General features: G+C 44.4%; 1 protein-coding gene across 2 annotated transcripts in view; it reads right to left on the bottom strand.

Annotated features, from left to right (window-relative positions):
• Positions 1-942, bottom strand: part of CNTNAP5 (contactin associated protein family member 5) — a 469,403-nt gene extending 468,461 nt beyond the window's left edge. For both annotated transcript variants that reach the window (XR_014450796.1, XM_083153658.1), the window contains exon 1: positions 596-942. Coding sequence is in view for 1 of the 2 variants with exons in the window: in XM_083153658.1 (XP_083009784.1) it covers positions 596-677 (82 nt within the window). In the remaining variant the exon portion in view is untranslated. The remainder of the gene's footprint in view (positions 1-595) is intronic.
• Between the last annotated feature and the right edge of the window lie 14,872 nt (positions 943-15,814).

Genomic DNA, 15,814 nt, shown 5'->3' with positions numbered 1-15,814 from the left:
AGTCAAATGTATTAACCCATCAACCATAAATCCCTCTATATATTGTACAAGAGGAACTAATGTAAATGGATGTTATTCTAAGGACCTTCAGAGGTGTAAAATGCTAATTAATAGGCACATATCAAGGTATCATCACCATTATTGATGTGTGCAAATATGAATGTACCTCAGTATCTTTAGGTGTTCCATTTCCAGGAATATACACCATTATTTAGAATGAAACAATTACTGTAGCTGTGACCATATCGCGTTGCTGTACACACTGCCCCATACACTAACTGGACATAGCATATGAATCAGAATGTATAGTAAATATTTTACTATGAACCCATTCTTAAGAATCAATTGCAAAATGTACCTGAGACATTAAATACATTATATCTGACACAGGTACATAGTATATAACTACACGCAATGGCTAAACCAATTCCATACAGCTTGCAAATCCCAGACCACTTGGAAATGATCGTGTTGCATCAGAAGCAGAGTCCATCAAGGCAACTAACTTTTCCCCCAATAGTGATAGACCCCTTTAGGCAGTGAGCAGGGCACTCTGACGTCTGTGTAGGGATAATTCTGCACTATCAGTACTTACAATTTGCAGCTGTTGATCCAAGATGCCATGTAGCAGAGCAAGCAAACAGAAAAGCACAAAACAGTTTTGCTTCTGAATCCATGTTTTCTGCTCCAGTTGACACAGTTTGTGTGTGAATTATACCAGATCTCTGTATTGCGTTCAGGCAATCCTGTGGCTCTCAGCAGCATCCAGGTAGCCCAGGCTCAGCTGCAGACATCCCCTGCACACACACTCCTTAAAGAGACACATCCAACGGCCAGGCGAACTGGAGAGGAATGCAGCCTACAGAGCTGGATAGAGATTCAGCACCGAGATGGTGGACAGCTCCTTATAGGCAAACAGTGCGCTCTCCACCCACATCCCGGAGCAGGCTACACCCACTGCCTCACCACCAGCAGCAGCATCAGCAGCAAGCAGACGCCGGCTTCCAGTGTGCAGAAGCTGCTTTGGGAGGATAAAGTGCTGGCCAGAATTCTGTTTGCTTTCTTTTCTTTCTTTTCAAATGGCCTTTGCACTGATGCAATCACCACTTTTCTGCCGGCATCACAAAGTAGATGCAGATGCTGCTGTCACATAAGCCCTGCAACCAGGAGGTGTTTATATGATGTCACAAGATATTGTAAACCTTCTACATAGTAAATGTTACAATCCAAGGCTGTATTCCTGTATAGCATCATAGGCTATCTATTAAACTAATTAGGGGCATCCTATCCATGTTCAAAGGCTCAGAAGTTTATAGCTTTCAAGGCAGGATGTCTGCAGACTGAAACAAATGACTTGCCCACATTGTTAAGTGTTTAAAGTGGATAATTTGTTGACTGCCTGGTAATTGTTTCTGATTTTGGAAATAAGAGTATACTTTCAAAACATGGCTTTAAGTAAATCATTATATATGTTTAGTATGCTAATTAGAAAGCATCTATATTTATACTGTAGAAAATCCATTTTTAAAGTATTTGAATAACAATAGTCTTAATAAAGAATAGAAGATTTATTTTCCTGACTATGCTGAGAGATGATATACAATAGAATATTATCCCTTTGACAGTTGTATAAATGAAGTGAACTGACCTGAAATCAACTGCTCTACAAGAATGTCCCTTCTACTAAATATAACAACTATTTTGTCAGCACAAGGCTGTTGTTGCTGATATTATTCCCGTAAACTGCATAGCTTCATATACATTGTGGCTGTCAAGGATAACTACACCATTGAGCCCAATCTCCTTGGCTATGTGAGTATCTCACTTCCTTGTGCGGATATTAGTTCTATGGACATATCAGAGATAGTTTCAAAGGTCAATTCACAGTTAGTCTTAAGTGTCAAGCTGCCTTATTGATCATTAACTGTGTGATTCCAAAATAGCACATTATCTAAAGCTATCTTAATGTGCTAAGCAAATAGGTTCTCCCACATAAAATATTCTAAAACAGTATTGCCTTGAAGTTATATATTCAGTTTTACAAAGAATACAGATTATTGAGGCCCTCATAACTAGTTTATTGTTTCAAGCAATGTTTTTGGTTTGTGTGCTCAAGCATTAAACTGTGGTTTATTACTATTTCTGATTATTTTGTGAAAATGTATATACTGTGGGTATGATATAGTTGGGACTATGCTAAATAGTTGTTGATTATAATAAGGCTGCATGGGGAGAGCTGGGTGAACACTGGGCGATTCTATAGTTAACTCTCTCAGCTGTGGCTGTGTACATGCAGTCACTGACAATATTGTCAGATTGAGCAGAATGAGATGTGCAGATAACGGGGGAGTGACATTAGCAACCTGTAGCCGCATGCATTATTAATTAGTGATATTGAACGGACACAGTGGACTATATGCACACAATATCGGTAATGACATCATCTATATCAGTAATGATTTATACACCAGTGTGTATCCAACTTAAGACAAGAGGGCACTCACTATTGCAACTAAAATACAGTGGTTCATGTGTCCTTGATGAGATAAACTGAAAAGCTTTCTGAATATTGCAGAGAACTTGTTGGAATTTTTGATCTAATATAAACTAATTTCGAAGTGGTCCAAACATGAAATAGTAACATGAGAATGATGTAGATTTGAGCTTGGTGCCTTACTCAGAGTTTTTTGCAATGCTGGTACTGTATTTATGGAACTGAACTATTGTTGACAGCTGCACTGCACATGAGCCATGGTATTCTAGTGATGTCATTCGCAGTGAGATTTGTTTTGATTGACATTAAGGAACCATTTGGGGGAGGAATGTGGAGTGATGGCAAAAAAGCGTTCATATCATGATTATTTTTAGGACATGTTCCAACTACAACTGCAATTGCATGTGCAGAAAATGTTGTATCAGTTCCTGTAGCCATTCTCCATGACCATAGGCTTTTTCAAGGAGTTCAGAACTACCATTGGTGCAGCAGGTGCATTGCCCGCTCTTGCCCAAACCAGCTATAATGGTTATTTGGGCCCACAACCTACAAATTTAACCACTGATGGAGTTGATTAGTAAATGATCTGCCTCCACCATTGTGTGTTTGTGTGCAGGTGCTTGGATCTGCAAACACACTAGTGGACATTTCAAATCGATTTGCAGGTGGTGTCAGCATTACCATATTATTTGCACATTAGCTGCGTACAGGATGGTAGCTGCAAATCCAGTAGCATGCATTTCTGAATCAGGCCCTTTACCCACGCTAACAGACCTTCAGATTTCATGTCTTTCATTCAGATGACCTTTCATATGTTAAATGATCCACTGTTTATATACAAGTCTATACATTCTATAGATCTGAGTTTACCTGTAGTCAAGGACAACAAACATAATAAGATCTCTCTGGGAGACAATCTTGTATGAAAAGAGTTCTCCTTTAAGTTGCCTTTGCCAGGGAAAGAATAGAAGCTTTACAGTTCTAAAACATATTCTACAGTACCTCATTGAACTAGGCTTTTTACCATAAGTGCAGAAATATATTTACTGTATATACTTCAACAAGTTATTTGCAACCACTTATATACAGTAATTATTTCTTTGCTTACTACTTACTCAACTTTTTAAATGGGTTTCTGCATGCTGAGACTGCACTCATAACAGTGAGTAACAATTTACTAACAGAAAAATTTGGGTATTCCTCAAATTCTTCTAAACATCTTTTGGAGTTACTTTAAACTTCATTGTTCATCCTCTTTTCTTGCACAAATTGACTTCACTGGCTTTTGTGGCATAGTTCTTCACTTGCAAATACTTGGTGACCAGCGCTCAGGCCCTATCATACATATGATGTGATATATGGGTACTGTGTGCGTACTGTGACAGACAAGTCTGTGAGCCAGTGGTGGAAATAAAAGCTGTATTTATTGAAAAAGGTACAGAAAATGTCTGCACTTGTGTGATCTATGTTGCAGCAGCTGTTGATAGCCGAGGCAAGGCTAATGGACACAGCGGGCTGATGGCACAGTCACCTGTAGGGGAATGCACTTTCTGAACAGTCTGGTAGTTCTGGGTTGGGCGGTGCCCAGATAGTCCCGCACTGCAGTGGAGGGGTGGTAACACTGGATGCCCATGATGGGGGAGGACAGTCTTGGGTCAAGGAAGGTGGCAGGGTGTCGTTGAAGGCTTTTGTCCCAAGCACCTCCGGTGGTGCACCGTGCACGGGTTCTTCTCCCGTCTGGAGGGTCCTTCAGCGTTGTCCACGGCCTGGAGACTTTGGGGTTCCTACAAGGCTGTATTCTCCGCTTTCCAGTTTTATCATGGAAAACCACTTCCTGATTTTTGGCTCATTTGCCCTTAACTACCATTTGTCTGCTGATAAACTATGTCATTCACCCTTTAGCCTCTCCATGTCTTGTGTGTGTGTGACTGTCTCTATGCTATCTTTTCATGGGTTTTTCAATGATAGCTAAAGCTCAACATGTCTAAAACAGAGCTCATTTTACATTCTCCATACCTCCCAACATTCAGGAATGACAGTTGGAACTATGGCCACACCCTTTTGAATGTCAAATTGAAAGAGTGGCAGTTCACCATTATATAATGCCCACATTGCCCATTCTACTACTGCTTTGATATACTGGCCCTACATATGGGCCACCAATAGATTCAAATGACTGAACATCATCTACAGACCATTAACACGATCCCTGGATAACATGCACCTCCCCTCCTCTTTGATAGCCATCCATTGCTTCTGCCTGCAAGCCTTCATACAAGGGGTGTTTTAATGGTACATGGTCACTATGTCAACCTTGAAAAGGCTGACATTCATTAGGTCAACCACTAAAGGTCGACAGGCCTTAGGTCGAGACATGAAAAGAGTTGACATGGCTTTAACTTGATCGGATTGTTAGGTCAACACAAACATTAGGTCGACATTGGGGAAGTCGACAGTCAAAAGTTTAACATGAGTTTTTCACTTTTTTTTCTGAGCCGACGTGCTGACATTTGGTATTTGATGCCCTTCCATCCACTAGGTTGTGGAGGGAGAATCGAATAGTGTGCCGAGCATAGGAAGGCCCCGTGCCCAAAGCAGAGTCAATGCAGTGCATCGATACGGTGTCCGTGTTGACTGTCGGGACCAAAAACGTGAAAAATCCATGTGGACCTTTAGATTGTTGGCCATCCCAGTGTCGACGTAATGCTTGTGTAGACATAATTACCCTGTCAACTTAAAGCCACGTTGATTTTTTTCATGTGTCAACCTCCTGCATAAATAAAGAACAGGACACCACAGGCTGCTCTCCTGCATAAAGAACACGGCACCACAGGCTGCACCCTTGTGTAAAAAAACAGGACACCACAGGCTGCTCCATTGCGTAAAAGACAGGACACCACAGGCTGCTCCCCCTGTATAATAATCATGCCATGACATTACAGGCTGCTCCCCCTGCATAATAATAATGCCATGACACCACAGGCCACTCTCCCTGTATAATAAAAGTAATGCCATGACACCACAGGCTGCTCACCCTGTATAATAATAATAATGCCATGACACCACAGGCTGCTCCCCCTGTATAATAATTTGTGTGTCATGGCATTACTTTTATTATATTATACAGGGGGAGCAGCCTGTGGTGTCATGGCATTATTATTATTATACAGAGGGAGCAGCCTGTGGTGTCATGGCATTATTATTATACAGGGGGAGCAGCCTGTGGTTTCAAGGCATTTTTATATTATACAGGGGGAGCAGCATGTGGTGTCATGGCATTGTTATTATACAGGGGAATCAGCCTGTGGTGTCATGGCATAATGCCATGACACCACAGGCCGCTCTCCCTGTATAATAATGATAATAATAATAATAATTATAATAATAATAATAATAATAATAATAATAATAATAATGCCATGACACCACAAGCTGCTCCCCCAATATAAAAGTAATGCCATGACACCACAGGCTGCTTCCCCTGTATAATAATAATGCCATGACACCACAGGCTGCTCCTCCTGTATAATATAATAAAAGTAATGCCATGACACATAAATTATTATACAGGTGGAGCAGCCTGTGGTGTCATGGCATTATTATAAAGGGGGACACCTCAGGAAACAGCAGAAATATATATTTTTTTATTTGTGAGTTTGATCCATTCCTCACTTACTGTATGTCGCCCTCACTTACTGTATGTCGCCGTCCTGCTGCTGCTACTGCCGGCCACGGTCCCCGACTCCCCTTCCAGCCTGCTTGCTGCTACTTCCTGTACAGACGCGCAGGCGGCGTAATTGTCATGATGTCCGCAACCAGTGTCTGTCACTGCGTGGATGAGAGGGAACAGGCGGCCGGGCCCTCCTCCACGTAGCCGTGGAGACTGGTGGCCATGTTCCTGTAGCCGCAGACATGTTTTAAAAGCCTACAGGAAAATGGCCACTGACAGTGCAGGACAAGGTAAGGCGTCCGCGGCCCGCAGCACTCCTGTCAGAGCGGCCTGGGGGGGGGCACATTGCACCCTGCCCCCCGGCCCAGCCTGCCCCTGCACCATATCTACTTACACTGCCACAACTTGACTGCTGCCTGAATATCCACTCTGAGACCCACCTTTCTTTCCTCACTAGTTTGTAGCTCACCCAAGACTGCCCCCCCCCCCTCTCCAATACACACACTCTTTATTCATTCAGCCCAACAACAGCCTACTTTAAGATTCATATAGATAATTCATATACAGATAGTGGTATATGCTCAAATTAGTTCAGTAAAACTTTTCATGTGCATGCAAGGGAGGGGTTAATACTTAGTAAGTAACAAGACATTGGTTCCCCCGGCACACTGAATAGTTTTAGCAACCAATCTTGAACACTACATGATAATATAATTCAGAGATATTGGTTACATATACCTGCGCAGGTGTATGATATGCCCCCAAGCCGCGTCAAGGCTTCTCTGTATATTGGGGGTCCCTAGCGCTATATCTAGGTGCAGGGTGTGGCACCCCAAAAACTATCATAAGCTAGGAGGCCCAGCGCGGCATGCCAGTGAGATACTAAGTGTTAATAATTAGTGATAGGAAGCCGAAGCTATACATAAAGAGAGAGATAAATGAAATGTAATTAAAATAAGAGAGAGAGAGTGTTAGTGAGGGAAAAGTGTTAATAGAATGTAAGGGCATGCCGCACTAAAGCCACCCAGCCCAACCAGTCCAGGGGCACCACACCCCACACCACTGTTACCCTAAATTGGGTCTACAATTAGTCAGCAAGGAGCCACATGATAATGGCTCCTTACTTGGTATATCTGAACTAAGAGCTACCTACCTTGGAGCAACCCCAGACTACTCCATGTGGCATATCAGGACCTGCATCTCCGCCTAATGCAAGCTCCTCTCTGCCTCTCACAACATACATACAGATAGTGGAAGATTCTCAAATTAGTTCAGTAAAACTTTTCAGGTGCATGCAAGGGAGGGGTTAATACTTAGTAAGTAACAAGACATTGGTTCCCCCGGCACACTGAATAGTTTTAGCAACCAATCTTGAACACTACATGATAATAGAATTCAGAGATATTGGTTACATATATGCGCAGGTGTATGATATGCCCCCAAGCCGCGTCAAGGCTTCTCTGTATATTGGGGGTCCCTAGCGCTATATCTAGGTGCAGGGTGTGGCACCCCAAAAACTATCATTGGATTGGACAGGGTGGCTTTAGTGCGGCATGCCCTTACATTCTATTAACACTTTTCCCTCACTAACACTCTCTCTCTCTTATTTTAATTACATTTAATTTATCTCTCTCTTTATGTATAGCTTCGGCTTCCTATCACTAATTATTAACACTTAGTATATCACTGGCATGCCGCGCTGGGCCTCCTAGCTTATGATAGTTTTTGGGGTGCCACACCCTGCACCTAGATATAGCGCTAGGGACCCCCAATATACAGAGAAGCCTTGACGCGGCTTGGGGGCATATCATGCACCTGCGCAGGTATATGTAACCAATATCTCTGAATTCTATTATCATGTAGTGTTCAAGATTGGTTGCTAAAACTATTCAGTGTGCCGGGGGAACCAATGTCTTGTTACTTACTAAATATAGATAATTCATCCACTTTAAACAATAAAATTACAGAGAATATACAATGAATACAGTTTGGTTGGTAATCTTATCTTAGTCATCGTTTATGCCAGGGGTTGCCAAACTTTTTCAAATCACGCATCCTAGAGTATAACTTTTTTTTTTTGGCGCCCCTTGTCCAAAAGTTTCTGATTGAGGATTTTCCAAAATAATATTAAATTAATCAAATTGTTTTTATATGACATTCTTAGGGTCAATTTTGTGGTGAGGGACATGATTTCCTTCTCTTTGTCCACATATTTTATGTTTGGAAGCCACAAACTTTTTTCTATTACATTGACCATAAGTAATTTAAAATAGTACTAGACTACCAACTCAGAGCACCCTTGCAAGTGCTTTGAGGCACCCCAGGGTGCCACAGCACACAGTTTAGGAACCACTGGTTTATGCAGAGACTCAGGGGTTTATTCTGGTTGATTCGTTTGGATGCAAATTTGTATCCTTGCGAGTCAACCAGAACCTGCCCTGTGAATGGTGGTATGCCGGCCCACCATTTGCACGGCACATACGTTCGCATACATAGACATTTATTCGCATGCCAGTGGGAACCTCCCACATCTTTTGATGGTTGCCGACTCTCAGGTCACTTTTATATGCGTGTACGTTTTTGCCGAAACTGCAAATCCGGTGATGTCAGCTACCCGCCCCTGGCACCCACGTCACCGCACGATTCTCATTCGAACGCCCAACATTTTCATGGGAACACCCATGTAATGCTTGGAGTTCCCATGGGCGAGCACCCCTGCCTGCTGCCCCCCGCCCACTGGCCGCAAGGTTGGGTACGTGCACAAAGTGAACAGTTTGTTCTCCGTGGGCACAGCATCTGCACGCAGAAATGCATCTGTGCACGTGTAGAGACTAAACATCACCCCTGTGCGACCGCATATGGTCTACCATAAGGACCTGAAAAAGGTCCTCAGTGGGGATCAAGGATGCTGGACAAGGTAATGTTGCATTTTTGGTGTAGAATTTTTTAAACCAGAGTAAATGAGAATGTTGTAGTTAAGCTCAACTGAAAATATAAATATACAATGATTCTACTGCAAGGATTTAATTCTAATCTTTAGTCATTGTAGCTCATATCTAGTGCTGTTTACGGCAAGTATGCTGAATTAAGTGTTTAAGTGATCTCCTTATAGAAGCTGTGATATACACAAATCATTTCTTATACAAAAAAGGGCTTTGGTGATAAAACAGTCACATAGTCTTTTCCCTAATGACAGCCAGTGACAAAGAAATTTAACTTTTATTCCTGCCTGCCTTGTAAACTGCATATTCCTTTCTTCCATTCACTGCCTCCCTGCTGTGTGTGTGAGAGCATCGAGACAGAGCTGTGAGAACGAACACAATCATTATGACATTTTTAATCTTGCAGTAATTTCAGAGCTGAAGGCAGTGTTAGGCAGTTTGTTTTAAAAGGGGAGAAACAATCTATTTAGAAGACCTGATAAGGTTAAGGCAGGTTGACCTGTTCTGCTGGAGGAAGTTGCATTACTGAACCACGAGTGATTGTATCTAATGGGATAAAGGAGTACAATCACCTGTCATGATAAGGAATCAATCCTGCATCTGGTTAAAGTCAAGGAGGTCTTTCCGCATCTCTGCCTGGTTTTGTGTAATTTATCTACAACTGAGTTGGTGATACAGTATATTGACAGATTCTGTGTAGAGAGATTCAGAAATACAGTCATCCACTAGTGATTGTTGAATATCACAGACAGATGTAAGGGAGAAAAACAGTGCAATCCATTAATGTAAAAGTGTATTTAACATTTTAAAATATTATGGGCCTGATTTATACATGATCGCTGCGGGTAAAATTTGCTAGTTGCCGTCCAGACAGAGTCTGCGTATGACTTGCGAAAATATCGCAGATTGACGACCAGCTGCAAATCCAGAATCAGGCTGATCGAGACCGGTTTTGACATCACAGACCCTCCCAGAAAATGGGGCACATCTGTGTTTTTCCGAACAATCCCAGAAAACTTCTGTCTACTGTAAGAGGCACGGGGATGAGGCCTGCGCCAACACTCGCTGCACGTACTCGCCTCGCTGCCCTCCATCTCTAACCTTCGGGATGATGATGGTCCCGTTACTTCCCTCTTGCTCCACTGGCTTCTAATGCAACGCTACCTGTAGGAGAAACGGGGGAATAATCCCTCTATAGGGGGAAGGGAATGGTCATCACAGGCACTACTGGCCTCAAAAAAATACACAAAAATAGTAGCGCTAGACAATATTAAAATTTAACACATTTAATACATATAGTGCACATACAATTTAAAATGAATACATTTGCACCAGCACCTCGAATGAATAACTGCCTACAGTAGGGTCCATTCCTAGTATGCCGCCTAATTTTCGGGAAAAGCAATAGAAAGTCTCCTTATAATAAGGGAGTGGAGGTACAGTATATTTACCACAAAGGTAGTCCAAAAGTGGGTTATTCCATTTAGGATTGCATGTCAGCAAAGTCCAACAATTGGCAGTGAGGAAATTATCCCCAAAGTTTTTGAAAAAGCGTTTTTTGAAGATGGAAACACTCCGGTGGCGGCTGGTCTGGATCCTGGATTAGTAGGTGGATGGCAGGTAGGTAGGTAGCTGGTGCAATGGTGCCTGACACGTTTTGCTGCATCAAAGTGCAGCTTTATCAAAGGATATTGTAGGGCATTTGTTGAGGGTTTATATACCTCTCGCAAAATGAGAGACTGAGTGCACGCTGGTACTGGGGCCTTTGAGATGATGGACTTTGTGCTCTTGCCACCAGTATTATCAGTGCTAAGGTCCCATTACTTATTTAAAGACTCTTTTTCTACTAAGGGAAACACAAGACGTGAGAGCTTTAAATTGTATGCGCACTATATGTATTAAATGTGTTAAATTTTAATATTGGGAATGGGGGAGTGTGTATGACTGATCACACACACCCAGAGAGCGCCAGACAATTGGATAATTATAAATGTAATAAATTTATTTAAATAAACAGCAATAAAATATATCACATCAAATGCAACATATAATAAAATGAATAATATTAAAAAAGGTACATTACACTCCCATGGGATATATAGCAACAGGTGGTAGTCCCGATATTTAAGAATCTCCTTTTTGGTATAAAGTATACGTCAGATCCAGCTCAATTTATCACAGATGTTGAGTTTTTGTGTAAATAACACAACACATGAAGGATGTAGTAGCCGATATTTAAATATATGCTCAATCTGTTTAAGCAGACTGCTCTAGCTCAACCGCCGGCTGTCGCCGCCTGTTGACGACCAGCCAGTTTGTGTGTCGACGGAGAGCGAGCTGTCTGCCTCCGGCAATCAGCTAGGTTGTTGCACGCTGAATTGCCGGGAGGTTGGAGCGGTCCAGTGAATGTTGCGGGTAACTCACCCAGGACTTGTGCCGATGTCCGGCTAGCGTGTTCAGTGCTGGCGGCGCTGGGGAGACCTTAATTTTGCAGATAATCAGCTGGAAGAACAAACGTTTTCAGGAGCTGGAATCAATGACGCTGGAGCTGCAGTCACCATGGGAGTGCACCTTATCTCTGTAGCTTGGCCAAGCTACAGAGATAAGGTGCACTCCCATGGTGACTGCAGCTCCAGCGTCATTGATTCCAGCTCCTGAAAACGTTTGTTCTTCCAGCTGATTATCTGCAAAATTAAGGTCTCCCCAGCGCCGCCAGCACTGAACACGCTAGCCGGACATCGGCACAAGTCCTGGGTGAGTTACCCGCAACATTCACTGGACCGCTCCAACCTCCCGGCAATTCAGCGTGCAACAACCTAGCTGATTGCCGGAGGCAGACAGCTCGCTCTCCGTCGACACACAAACTGGCTGGTCGTCAACAGGCGGCGACAGCCGGCGGTTGAGCTAGAGCAGTCTGCTTAAACAGATTGAGCATATATTTAAATATCGGCTACTACATCCTTCATGTGTTGTGTTATTTACACAAAAACTCAACATCTGTGATAAATTGAGCTGGATCTGACGTATACTTTATACCAAAAAGGAGATTCTTAAATATCGGGACTACCACCTGTTGCTATATATCCCATGGGAGTGTAATGTACCTTTTTTAATATTATTCATTTTATTATATGTTGCATTTGATGTGATATATTTTATTGCTGTTTATTTAAATAAATTTATTACATTTATAATTATCCAATTGTCTGGCGCTCTCTGGGTGTGTGTGATCAGTCATACACACTCCCCCATTCCCCCTATTGTGTCTACCTATTGCAAATCATCCAATTTGCTAATTGGGAGCAGCCATTTGTGAAAATCGTTATAGATTCCCTAATTCCAAGGGTGAATCATTATAGTGTTTGCGCCCGATGTGGTTTTTTGTCTAAAACTGGTTGTTTAAATTTTAATATTGTCTAGCGCTACTATTTTTGTGTATTTTTTTGTCTTCTCTTAAAGGGACCCTCAATCCCTTTACTAGTAGCAGCTCCACACCACAACTCACCACAGCGCCCATTTGTGTTGTTTTTACAACCATCCTTGTATTCACTACTGGCCTCAGACTGGTTACACCCACTTGTGGAGCACGGCGGGTGTAACCTGGTTGGGGAAACACTACGGGGAGGGAAAGGAGCATGAACAACACAACAAACAAATGCAACACGAATTATACTCACCGGATGTCTACCAGTCCCCTGACTCACCAGGGATCCTGGTTCCGGCACCTGGAAATAAGCACAATTAGCCTCCTGCCTCCTAGGGCAGGGCAATACTTGAACTCATCCGTGGCTAAACACCTGCGAAACCTGTGGCCCAAAGCAGTGTTACGCTACCTGCTACCTAGCGCCAGATCTTCCGATGCCACGGCCTAGCGCCGCACAACCTGGCACCTAACGCCCGTGCAACCTGCGACCTAGCGCTGGATCTTCCTATGCCACAGCCTAGAGTAGTGCAACCTGGCTTCTAATGCCTGCGCAACTTGCGAATTAGCGCCGTAGCTTCCGATGCCATGGCCTAACATCGTGCAACCCGGCGCCTAACGCCCGTACAACCTGCGACCTAGTGCCGGATCTTCCGATGCCAAGGCCTAGCGTTGCGCAACCCGGAATCTAGCACTCGCACAACACGGGGCCTAGCACCCGCGCAACCTGTAACAAACACACTCTGGAAAAAAACATGATTGCTTGGATTGACACACAGCAAAATATCCAGAAAGAAATACACAGTGAAAACAAAGTACAATGCGAGCAAGACAATCCCTGCACCAAACCCTAGGGAGGGCTTACCTCCCCCTGGCTGCTCCCAGCCACACCACAGTAGCCACCATGACATTCCCTGTGCACACGGGCATGCTGCCCGGCTCTCTGCTGCGGTGGGCCTGCGGGTCTGCTGCCCATGGGCCAGGAGGGCCCGACCGTAACTGGCAACAGGCTAGGAGGGCCCAACTGAGGTCCCTACAGGCCGAGAGGGCCTGAACCTGCGCCATGGGCCTAGTGCCCAAAACCTGGTGGTCTAGAGGGACTGCAGGGGTTGCTGGCCACTTACCTGAAGTTGGGAGAGCCCCCTCTCCCCCCCCCCCCGGAAGGGAGCTTCACCAGTTCTTCTGCTTCCCACTCCCAGGAGGCTTCTCCGGCCTGCTTCTTCTTCCTTCTTCTGCTGCAGGCCCATCCTGGCCAGTGGGGCTTCCTCCGCTGCGGTGGGCGCCGGGGATATTCACTGTTTATCCCATCGTCACGTCCAACGCTCACGCCATCTTCTGGAGTCGCTGCTGGCTCCGGCAGCATCCCCGCGGCGAATCTCCCTACTACTCTCTGCCTCCTCATGGCAGGGTTTTTCTTTATAAACCCCCGCCGGCGTCTGATGTCAGACGCTGGGAAAGGGGCAGAGGGCAGCATGATGGGTGCTGATTGGCTTGCCACGGCTGCTTCCCATGAGCCGGGATTGGCTCCCAACAGGAGAGCTGGACACTGGAGCCTTACACTGGAGCCTGCTGGGCCCGCTGTCCTCACTGATCCGGTGCTGGGACTGGAGAAGTCGTCCCAGCACTGGGGCATATTTCTACACTACCACCACAAAATTCCTGCTTCCTATCAGTTGCGGGGGGATTGTGAATAGAGTAATGATTGATTTTTGTTGCTGTTTGGCCTCCAGCATGTGCGATATGATCCATACACATGTGCATGCATTCAATAATCAACCGCCTTGCGAAGTCACACAACTTCGATCAGGTCTGAATAACCCTCTATGACAAAATGGGCTTTTGTAAATGTTGACTAGTTTCTTTTTTTAACCCCTTCCCGACATTTGACGTACATTTACGTCATGGTCGGGAAGCACTTCCCGACACATGGCGTAAATGTACGTCATGGATTTAAACTGTCACCGCGTCTATAGACGCGGTGACAGTTTCAACATGTCTGCTGTCCCTGACAGCAGACATGTCCGTGCATGCCCAGGGGGGGCTGCGATGCCGCCCCCCCGTCGGCGATCGCTGTGATTGGCTGTTCAGTGTGAACAGCCATTCACAGCGTTTTCCTGTGTCACCGGCGAATAACGTTCGCCGGTGACACGGGATCAGAGGTGATTGGTGCTGTAAAGTACAGCACCAATCACCGCGGGGTGTAAGGGTGACACTGGTGTCACCCCACCTCACCCCGCCCGCCCCCAAAGGCCGTGATTGGTCCGTCGGACCGACGGACCAATCACAGCCAAGGAGGGGGATTTAAACTAACGGTGACTGCACTGCAGACGCCATTCCGGTCTGGAATAGCGTGCAGTGCGGTCACCGTACCCCCCTGCCGCCATACTGACCAGAACCTTGCTCCATACTTGCTCCATACTTACCTGATCGCTGCTTCATCACTGCTTCCTGGATCCTGTTGCTACTTGTGCCTTCCTGTGAAATTGTGCTGCTGCAGTGTACTAGCTAGATAGAGAGATAGATAGAGAGATAGAGAGAGATAGAGAGATAGAGAGAGATAGAGAGAGATAGAGAGAGATAGAGAGAGATAGAGAGAGATAGAGAGAGATAGAGAGAGAGATAGTGTCAGAGAGTGCTATATTTTGTGCTGCTGCAGTGTGATATAGTTATAGATAGAGAGAGAGAGATAGAGAGAGAGAGATAGATAGAGAGGCCTAGTGACAGAGTGCTATATTTTGTGCTGCTGCAGTGTGATAGTTATAGAGAGATAGAGAGAGATAGAGAGAGAGAGATAGAGAGAGATAGTGACAGATTGTGCTATATATTTTTTATATAACTGACTGCTGCCCCCTCCTTTTGTGCTGATCAGTATAAATTAACTGATCAGCAACTTTTTGGGGGCGCAGGTTTTTTTTTATATATAGATATACCTGTCAGTGCTGCTGCTGCAGTGTCATAGAGTGATAGATAGTGAGAGATAGAGAGATAGAGAGAGATAGTGACAGAGAGTGATAGAGAGTGCTAAATTTTGTGTCTGCTGCCCCCGCCTTTTGTGCTGATCACTATATCTGAGGTGATCAGCAACTTTTTTGGGGGTACAGAGGTTTTTTTTTTTTTATATATACCTGTCAGTTGCACCAAAGGTTGTGCACCTGCTGCACCTCACTGGTAATCAGTGTCGCATCACTGATCACCTTTTTTTTTTTGTGTGTGCTGTGGGGTCTTTTTTTAATTTTTTTTTACACACACTGTGATTTTGTGGGTGTCCTGTGGCCGCTGTGCGCTGA

Source organism: Crinia signifera, chromosome 7, assembly GCF_055691185.1.
Source record: "Crinia signifera chromosome 7, ASM5569118v1, whole genome shotgun sequence".
NCBI classification, from domain to species: domain Eukaryota; kingdom Metazoa; phylum Chordata; class Amphibia; order Anura; family Myobatrachidae; genus Crinia; species Crinia signifera.
The sequence above is the reverse complement of the archived record's forward strand: the minus strand, read 5'-3'. Positions and strand labels throughout refer to the sequence as shown.